Source organism: Protomyctophum parallelum, assembly GCF_964188405.1.
Source record: "Protomyctophum parallelum genome assembly, chromosome: 13".
Lineage (NCBI taxonomy): Eukaryota > Metazoa > Chordata > Actinopteri > Myctophiformes > Myctophidae > Protomyctophum > Protomyctophum parallelum.
In genome coordinates, this window is record NC_139708.1 from 3074037 (window position 1) to 3084530 (window position 10494).

General features: G+C 40.6%; 2 protein-coding genes across 2 annotated transcripts in view; one reads left to right on the top strand and one right to left on the bottom strand.

The window, feature by feature from the left end:
- Positions 1-532: 532 nt before the first annotated feature.
- LOC310869640 (T-box transcription factor TBX19-like) overlaps positions 533-10494 on the top strand; it is a gene marked incomplete at its 5' end in the record, with an annotated part of 19671 nt that continues 9709 nt past the window's right edge. The window contains one exon of the mRNA XM_083780471.1: positions 533-852. Coding sequence (XP_083636597.1) covers positions 533-852 — 320 coding nt within the window. The remainder of the gene's footprint in view (positions 853-10494) is intronic.
- LOC310869916 (uncharacterized protein) lies at positions 4387-9186 on the bottom strand. Its single transcript, XM_083780896.1, has 6 exons — positions 9124-9186; positions 8761-8854; positions 7838-7905; positions 6089-6241; positions 5564-5656; positions 4387-4858 (listed from the first exon to the last, which is right to left on the bottom strand). Exons 4-6 carry the CDS (start codon positions 6224-6226, stop codon positions 4559-4561), a joined length of 531 nt encoding a protein of 176 aa, XP_083637022.1. The 5' UTR covers positions 6227-6241; positions 7838-7905; positions 8761-8854; positions 9124-9186; the 3' UTR covers positions 4387-4558.

Sequence of the window (10494 nt, forward strand, 5' to 3'; positions counted from 1 at the left end):
GGTCCCTTTGGTCGGTTGGGGCCCGGTCCCTTTGGTCGGTTGGGGCCCGGTCCCTTTGGTCGGTTGGGGCCCGGTCCCTTTGGTCGGTTGGGGCCCGGTCCCTTTGGTCGGTTGGGGCCCGGTCCCTTTGGTCGGTTGGGGCCCGGTCCCTTTGGTCGGTTGGGGCCCGGTCCCTTTGGTCGGTTGGGGCCCGGTCCCTTTGGTTGGTTGGGGCCCGGTCCCTTTGGTTGGTTGGGGCCCGGTTGGGGCCCCCTGGCCGCTGGCAAAACAAGTCCTCGGGGGCCGGGGTGGCGATCGCAGGCCGTCGGCGGGCCGTGGTTGCTCGTCGGCCTCCCATTCGCCGATATACTTAAAAGTCCTCATTACCTACCTGGACTGCACAATCCAAGTTGTGAGCTTGTAAATCTGCTATTTAAGACTTTAAATGTATTACCGGGACTTGTAACAGATTGTTTGTACAGTACATTGCAGTATTGATACTTTTACTTAAGTACATAAATCTGAATACGTTTTCCACCACTGTGTGTGGCAGATGAAAGTGGAAGGCTCCCAAGAAGATGGAGGCCCCACGGGGACCGTCTCCGGTGACGGTAGCATAACAGACTGTGGCAGCATTGCATCGTCTGCTAACGGCCAGCTCTGTGGCACTAGCGGACCTGCACCGTCTGCTAATGGCGGCGAGAACTGCGGCAGCGTGTCGCGGCTGCTGAGCGCGGTGGAGCGCGAGCTGCAGGCGGGCCGCGAGAAAGGAGACCCCACCGAGCGGCGGCTCACCGTCACGCTGGAGGACGCAGAGCTGTGGCGCAAGTTCCAGCAAATCACCAACGAGATGATCGTCACCAAGAGCGGAAGGTAAAGGGAGACGCGCGTGTGTGTGCGTGTGCGTGTGTGTGTGTGTGCGTGTGTACACTACTGTATTATAGGGCATTTAATACGATTTATTTTTTTGCCGGGTTTCTGCTTATATATGTGACCAGTGCCAACAAAACATGCCTCATGTCGCCTTTTCCATTTTTCAGATTTTTACAGATTATTAAAGTACAGAATGTAAGCTTTCATATGATGTATCATTCAATGAAATTGGACAATAATTGAAGGAGATATAACCATTTTAAAATGACTGGGGCCTTTCACCCAAAGCTGAGAAAAGCCCTTTTCAATATTCACAACATTTTATCACCTTAGAGCTGGACAGAAGTGGGTGTGACAATGGGAGGGACAAGAGACAATAGGACGTTTTAGCTGTCAACAGTGCAACACTAGAAACACTGACATGTTTAAGCCAGTAGAACAAACAATGCAATTTGTAAGGTGCCCCAATAAACCCTTTTGAAAGTACTAAGTATTAAATACTAAGTATAAGTATTCAAGTATTAAATATTAAGTTAAGTGTTCAATTTAACTTATACACTACCTGGTTGTAAATAGCTGCAGTACACCATTTTATGCAGGTCTACTTTAAGCAATCAAAGTCAGACAATTGACCCAGTATTTTAAATAAATAAAATCGACGCATCAGGCTATGATGTTGTGCGCTTGTAGATTTGCTATTTTAATAAACAGATCTGTCCACATGCAGTCACAATGCCTGGTTTCATTTATAGTAATTCCTGTGCATTCGATGGGTGGATTCATACTACATCGGGTGTCTATTTAGTGTGCAAGGCTTACATCCGGTCTAAAGCCCACCCACTGTATGCCCTGATTTATATACACAATACATACACGATCCGTATCCTCCCCTCACCGGATGTTGAATTAACAGTACTAACGGCCGTATTTGAAAAGACGTAGCTCTTTGCTGGGTGCGCGAGGAAAATTTTTTAGCGATTTTCCGACATTTACTTTTCAATTGATACCGTTTCTTAGAGACGGCCTACACAAACGTTCTATATACCAAATGAAAGCCTGCATTTCATAGTTTACATAGTATATAACCTTTTTTTAAATGAGCAAGAAATGAGCGAGTTGTGATTAAAAGAAAAGACGTGTGATCTCTTTGCTCTTTAACACACAACACAGACGGCTAGCTAACTAGGCTAGCTAGCTTCTAGCCTGTTGTTTGTTGGTGAAAGACTCCAAGCTGGGAAGTGTATTTCAGCGAGTAGCTATACGTGGTTTTGTTTATTTTCTGTAAAGTCTAACCCAAATGCCCAGAATACTTCTGTGTTTACAAACACAAGCACGCTAATGGGCGGTGATCAGAGCGTGAAACCTGAGGACAAAGAGATTCCAGACCAATCGTAACCAACATGCAAATCTCGGAACTGCGCTCTTCTGCCTCCAGAAACTTGTTAAAAAACAAGCCCACTTTGACGTATAAATGTATACATTTCATTTGCCCAAATGAACAATCTGTTTGAATGAAAACCTTCTTCAACATTCAAACTGTATTAATATGAAAAAAAAAGAAAATCACATTAAAAAAAAAACGAGTTTATTTATTGATTTAAGGCATGTTCATTCTGGCGACATGAGGCATATTCTGCTGGCACTGGTCACATATCTCTATTGGAAGAATGAATGGGTTTCCTATCAGTGGCACCATAAAATGGCCACCCCTGCTGTGTCCTATACGTGAGGACCAACTGTCAGTAGAACAATTTAATATTGTGAAAACCATTTACCTGGTCCTCACAAGAGAAATGGTTGTTTTATGGTTGCAAAAAGATTTACATTATACAATTACAAAATATTCAGATTGGAGTTGGGGTTGGGATTATACATTTAGAGGTTAGACATTAGAGATCGGTTAGAGTTATCCCTTCTCTATGCTTAGACTAGAGCTCAGCCGTCGGACACCGGCCTACTTGGGAACGATGCAAGTTGGAAACAATGAAAATCCCTGGAAATTGCACAGGTGTTAGGTCCACAGGCAGAGCCTTACCAGAGCCCTTTCTGGCGGTTCTGGACAACCGAGTATCCAACCGACTCAAGGCCGGGCACTGCTGCACTCCCTGTGGTAATGTAGAACGTGTGTGTGAAATGAAATGAGGCAAATGGTTCTCGAGTTACGTGGCTTACAGACATACACACGTACGGACACCTACACACATATGGTGCATTTATTGTAAGAGGTATGATGCTGTCGCACACTGGAAGAAGCTCAAGTGTGTGAGCTTGTACACTGTAAGAAATCTTACACAGTAACTAGTCAATTAAATTGGTGTAACAATTTACACTCATTATTATTAAGTAAATCTAAATAGCTTGGAATTGAGTAAATCTAATTCAAATTAATCATTTATTCCAATGCATATATTTTGAGTAAATCAATTAAATTTAAGCAAAAATATTGTGTATATATTAATCAAAAATAATATACTCTTCCATAAATATAATTAAGAAAATCATTAACATCTAAGCAAAAATATTAAGTTAATATTAATCAAAAATACACTCTTCCATTAATATAATTAAAAATATTTATTAATATCCAAGCAAAAATATTGAGTTCATATTAATCAAAAATAATATACTCTTCCATAAATATAATTAAAAAAATCATTAACATCTAAGCAAAAATATTAAGTTAATATTAATCAAAAATACACTCTTCCATTAATATAATTAAAAATATTTATTAATATCCAAGCAAAAATATTGAGTTCATATTAATCAAAAATAATATACTCTTCCATAAATATAATTAAAAAGGTTATTAACATCTAAGCAAAAAGAATAAGTTCATATTAATCATACACTCTTCCATTCATATAATTAAAAAAATCATTGTACAACATACAATTACACTGATGGTCAAAATGACTAAAACAATTGTGACCTTCAAACAACAAAGGAAACACCAGCACGATTTCACATGGTTTATTACCTCTGACATAAACATAAAGTGCATGAAACGAAATGCATTCAATTCACAGACCATGGTCTGACTACCATGTAAAAACCTGAGTTCTCAAAAACTGAGACACTAAATACTTTAAAACATTTAAATTGTTTAACATTTAAACTTTAACCATTTGGATAAGCAAAATTCACCATTCACCGGCATACAACATTTTAACTCAACACTGTACGTATATGAAATATAAATCGGCATTAAATTCCAAGTGCAAATACTCAAACTGATTGTAGCAATACATATATTTAGTGCAATACTCTTGTATGGGGATGAGATGGGATGTGGGGGTCAAGGAATACACGTAACAGATTGTCGACTTTTGTGCAATAACAGTATTGATGATATGCACACGGCTGCCATCTTGCCAGCAAGGTGCTACCTTCCCATAGACAGCTCATTCATCCAAACAGAAAAGTCCTATTTAATTGTATTATTAAATAACGTCAAATACAATTTGAATTAGATAGGACTGTTCCGTTTGGATGAATGGGCTGTCTATGGGAAGTTGCAGGACTGTTCCGTTTGGATGAATGGGCTGTCTATGGGAAGTTGCACCTAGGTAGCACCTTGCTGGCAAGATGGCAGCCATGTGCATATAATCAATACTCTTGTACGAGGAAGTGGGGAGGGGAGGATGATACCTTGTTTTGCTTTGCCTTTAGAACGGCAGTTGAAATAGTTCCATAGTTGAAATGCTTAAGACAGAAGCTTCATCTTGAGGTTCAGGATCTTTGGGGTTAGCTTACCAGAATCCAGCTCCAAGAAGAGTTTCTGGAAAATCTCGAAGGTGTACTTTAACAGCTTTGGGTAACTGAGGTTGAGCGCATAGCATAAACCGATGAGGACACAGCAGGCCCTGGCGATTGTTCCAAGTCCCTTCACCACTTCCACACCCTCCAGGACAATGCAGACGTCTGTGCTGTCACTGGTCGAAGAGGTACACACAGTGATTCCAACTGTGAGCCGCTCCTGTATCTCCTCCAAGTTGTCGGTATCCTGCAACATGAAATTGCCATAGTTTAATAAAACATCCACATATTATGTAAGCATAGATATCAAACTAACAGACCCTGGCCTGAACCCTCAATCAAATGAATCATGTGGCCAGCCTGCAACAGTCATCTATGAGACTGGTTGTCAAAGGGATTCTTGAGGAGAGTGCCATCAGTGGGGGGGGGGGGGGGGTGAAATATTTACTACAGGTAGTTCTGACCATTGACCATCTTCTGGTTGAAATAGGCTAGTATCTAGCCATGCTGAATTGAGCATAAAAACACACCTAGCCGTTAATAGAAGATTTGAGAACGGATTCATCATTAGAAATATCATCAGTTGTGCCGATAATAGTGATTAGACGGAGTTTGTCAGAGCAGCAGCATTATTGACTTAAGAATGGAACAGAAAGGGCAGGTATACACTCCTGAGTCAAATATTTTCTGAGGTGGTACTTCAGTATAAAAAGGTTGGGAACCAATGGTCTACACCACACATGCACTCATCCACTTTAAAAAAGGAAGGATGATTATAATGACCATGTGAGGCTTTATGCTGCCCAATTATAATATTCCACAGCATGTACAGTTTCTTCTGGAAGAAATGTTGTTCATCTCTCCAGTACAGTTCAAAGATGTGTAGTGTTGATAACAGATGTGTCAAACATCTGCATCAACCTACTAGACAACATGAAATAAGTTCACCTACGTTGAAAAATGTGATGAGATTCCCCGCATCTTCTCGAACGTACTCCATGAGGCCCCGAACCACAATATCTCTGTCCTTCTCAGGTACACCGTGCTGAGAGAGAGAGAGACCTATATCAATGATTACAGAATACAGTGGTATTTACCCCATTTAGACCTGAGGACGATTCTACAAATGCCTTCTAAATCCTGACAAGTTCTAAAAAACCTCATGTTTCTGTCAGTGGTTCTCAAACTATTTCATGTCAAGGACCCCCGAATATAATGTAATTGGCCGCCAACCCCAATCTGAAATATGTTTTTCCAGGGACCCCCCCAGAAGCAAAGATTTGAGTTAAAATCATTCGCTCTGAATTCACAGATTTTTCAATAATAGCAGACTTACAAGTTCATACTAGTGCGGCACTCAGTGCCACGCTATGAGCTTGTAGATCTGCTATTTTTCAACAGCTGGAGCATAACATAAAGCTTAAAACACCAAAAGGGGCTAACACTTAAAGAGCGAGTGAGTTTAGATTTGATCTACCTCCAGCAGTCCCAATATGCTCTTCAGCCTTTCTCCCTGGGCTCCACCTCTGGAACGGAAGAGATCCAGGAGCTTGGGAGTGTACCGGTCCAACGCCGACATGAAAGTAAGCTCCAGCTGCACGGTGGTAATTCTCATGAATTCTGCACTTATCTGAAATACAAAAGGTACAAAAAGACAAGGCAACAAAGATATCACGTTAGTTGTAAAATGCATGTGTAAGACATTACGGTTGACTGATGTCATAATGCATGAGGTATATAAATGACTTTTACATTTAATATATATATTTTTTTTCTTTAGGGGCGTTAGCCCCCATATGTCCAGCTTTGAGGGCCTGTGTAAACAAACATTGAAGACAAAGTGAGGACGCAAATTGTGATTGGCCAGCATGGGATGATGTATGATGACATGAAGAGCACACCTAACTTCAGACTGGTATTGAGGATAGTTTAAGGTTTGTGTTCTGAACACAGACATTAAATGCCATTGAGAATGAATGGAGAATTTACGTCACATGTTTGAGCAAATCGGCATATGTATGTCAGTGGGAACTATATGTGTCTCAGTTGTTACATACAAGAACGTTTTGAAAAAGGATTTAAGGTTTTCAGAAAACGTAGAATAGGTTTTAGAATGGGCCTCAGGTCTAAACAAAAACTATCTGATTAAAATGGCTACTCACCTGAGCGTGCTCAATTAAGGAAGGCCAACTCTGCATCATCTCATGCTTCTGCTTCAGAAGCTTCTGCTTCATCCTGATGGAATCTAGACAAATGTGTCCGGAGACACAAAAGTGTCTTAAAAGAGCAGGGGCAACTGTTGTGTAGACATGGTATAACTTCAAATGTCCTGTGCTGTAAACGGTAATGGCTGAGAAGGTTAGCCCTGGTTGTCCCTCTGAATCCACACTTCTTACATTGCCACACCATCTGTAGTCACATAAGATAATGTAGCTATAACACATGCTACAAAATACTTATTTTCAGATGAAAAACTACTTTGTTTGACATTTCTAGGCATTTCTAACTCACCACAATATGTCCTGTTGGCCAGTTGGACACTGGAAAGTACAAACAGCAGGAAATCTACGTTGGTCACCTGAAGGAGACAAAAAGACATGCTATTCTCAGTTGAGCACAAGCCTCTATTGGACAAATGGAACCAAATGGACCCGTTTTTACACTCTCAGTTAAACATTTATTTTACAATATAATTGCATACATCTACAGTATGCATTACCAGCTCAGTGCCCTTGTGGTTAGAGTGTCCGCCCTGAGACTGGGAGGTCGGGGTTCAATCCCTGGCCGGGTCATACCAAAGACTCTAAAAATGGGACCCAGTGCCTCCCTACTTGACACTCAACATCAAGGGTTGGATTGGGGGAGTAAGTCCCTGCGACATACTAGCGTCATGTCCAGGGGGTGTACTTGTACATCAAGCTGCCTCATGCTACAGAAACAGGAGATAGGCTCCTGCCCCTATGGGCCTCATGGTTCGGCAAGGCTACTTAGTTACAGTATGCATTGTCCCATTGACTGCAGCAGCCCCCTGAAATAAAAATGTTTACTTAATAATACATGGTTGTAAACACCAATCAAAGCGAACACGGTGTGTTGTGAGCTTGTAGATCAGCCGTTTTCAATGCATGACACAGATCGAAATGCGGATGCTGTGGCATAAAATATTTTTAAAGCTGTAACTGAATAGTAAACACTACAGAGACGTTTAATGCTAATCCAACCTCACCTCAGTCACCACAAAATGTCCAGTTGACCACTGGAAAGTAGGAACAGCAGGAATTATACATTGGTCACCTGAAGGGGAGACAAAAAGACAAGCTGTTCTCAGTTGAGCACAATGCGGATGCTGCGTAAACACTACTGTGAAATAAATCTTTTTTAAAGGGGTCCGGGGACCCCCATGAGTCCTTGAGGGAGTCCACAGCTAACTTATAGTTTGGAACCAAATGGACCCTTATGGGTCTGTAACTCTGAGAGTGTACACATGGAACCAAACGGACCCTTACGGGTCTGTAACTCTGAGAGTGTAACACATGGAACCAAATGGACCCCAGGGCTTAAAGCAACAAAAAAAAATCCCAATATTGAAAATGTTCAGACCATGTCCCAATATAGGCTTTGTAAAAGGTTGTGAAAGGGGAACCCCCCCCCCCCCCCCATGCATCGGTCTAAAAGTCGGTGTAAAAATAAATCTTAAATGAACAACATGGCTCGCACAGCGAACACCAATCTTTGGGGTAGTAAAATGGTGTTTTCCCAAAGTTGCCTTTACCAAATGTGTGTCCCAATCCATGCTTCATGGATCGATGGAAGCAGCTTTTGAAGTTCAGTTGTATTATATTGCTAGTCTGGCCAATCGGGTCCATTTGTACACAGAGTTAAATTAACATTTATTTTACAATATAAATTGGGGGTCCCAGAGATTGAAATGCCATTAAATGGGGGGCTATAGACTATGCCCATCAAACTGGAGGTCCTTGAGGCTTGAAATGTAACGGTTTGAGAATCACTGCTAGAGCCATAACAATCTTCTCTTATGGGGGTCCCTGGAATATCTTTTCAAATGGGGGTCCGCAGGCTAATTTGTGTCAATGTGGGGGTCCTTGACATGAAAGTTTGGGAAACACTATTACACAACATCAAACTCACCAACAATGCAGCTATCCGACAAGCTCCAAGCAGTAAGGCCATTGAACGGTAGCCCCGGTTGTCCCCGAGTACACGTCTCACACTGCCACAACGTCTGGAGGCACAGAAGACAACGTAGCTATTAACACATGCTTCACAATACTACAGAAAAAAAAATGCTGTACCATGATTAAATTGTATGAGGCTTTAATTGACCTTATGCACACATCTATGCATTTTCCCATTGACTGCAGCAGCCCCAGCCCAGTTTGAAATTAAAATGTTTACTTATTAATACATGCGGATGCTGTGGCATAAAATATTTTTAAAGCTGTAACTGAATAGTAAACACTACAGAGAAGTTTAATGCTAATCCAACCTCACCTCAGTCACCACAAAATGTCCAGTTGACCACTGGAAAGTAGGAACAGCAGGAATTATACATTGGTCACCTGAAGGGGAAAAATACAAGCTGTTCTCAGTTGAACACAAGCCAATACCATTTGTACAGAGTTAAAATAAAATTTTACAATATAAACCCAGAGAGAATATATGCCATTAAATGGGGGCACTGTAGTGTATACCAGTGGTTTTCAACCAATGGTGCTTGAGGGGGTGGTTCCAGGTGGTCCCCAGCTAAATGGTGGAGTTGGAAACCAAATAATAATAGATCTTGTTGAGTGTAAAATGAAAGCATAGGTTTCATGTTATGCTCTCAATAGTAATAATATTGTTAAACATCTGCATTACTTAATTTACAAGAAGTCTACACAATTAAAGAATGTAGAAGTTTGTGGAAACAATATGCTGTTATCTTAATGCTAATTCCGATTAGCATAGTTAGCTTCTTATCCATGCTACTGCATAGTGGATGGAGTTAGTTTAATGCTAATTCCGATTAGCATAGTTAGCTTCTTATCCATGCTACTGCATAGTGGATGCAGTTAGCTTAATGCTAATTCCGATTAGCATTCCGATTAGCATAGTTAGCTTCTTATCCATGTTACTGCATAGTGGATTACTGCATTAGCTACTGCATTAGCTTAATGCTAATTCCGATTAGCATAGTTAGCCCCAATGTCCCCCCATCGAAATGACTTTAGGCCTACATGGGTTAACAGACTTCACATGTAATGTACACCAACAACAAGTTAACAGTTTAAGCAGCATGGAGAAAAGCCTGGTTACTGAGGCTAGCATGAGCCAAATAAACAGTCCACAACACAATTTGCCCCCATCAAAATGCAGCTCTAAAATCGAACAATAGCCTATTAACCCACTTATTTTACATGTTTTAACTTCACATTTACAACAAAAAATAAGAAAAGGGAGAGCACAATACCTTTATAATGTCTTGCAAACCATGTGAAGTTGTGAACCAGCCTTCTGCACTGCTCCATCCAAGACGAGAGAATTTGAAATAAAGTGTGGGAAAACATACCAGGGTTTTGCAGGAAGTGAGCACCAGGGAATTCTGGGAGTTCTCTTGCGCAATTCTACAAACTACTTAATTAATTCATTTGAATTCATGCAATTTTCTCAGAACGATTTGAGACCTTAAAAACTAATAGATAAAATTAAGTAAGATTAAAATGTAATCATCAGAATAAATATATTGTATTTAACTATAATGAGTGGATTCCATATATAGATATTGTTATGTAATGTTACCTCAAATAATAGGCACAAAATAAAGCAAACAATTATATTGATTACATTTTACTTTAGATATTCAATTAATATTACAACAGAAAA

Excerpts from the sequence above, each read along its gene's own strand:
- LOC310869916 (XM_083780896.1), bottom strand. The coding sequence starts at position 6,226 with ATGAGAATTACCACCGTGCAGCTGGAGCTTACTTTCATGTCGGCGTTG. Across the intron at positions 5,657-6,088 it reads GCATATTGGGACTGCTGGAG|CACGGTGTACCTGAGAAGGA; the intron begins GTAGATCAAATC and ends TCTCTCTCTCAG. Across the intron at positions 4,859-5,563 it reads ATCTCATCACATTTTTCAAC|GATACCGACAACTTGGAGGA; the intron begins GTAGGTGAACTT and ends TTCATGTTGCAG.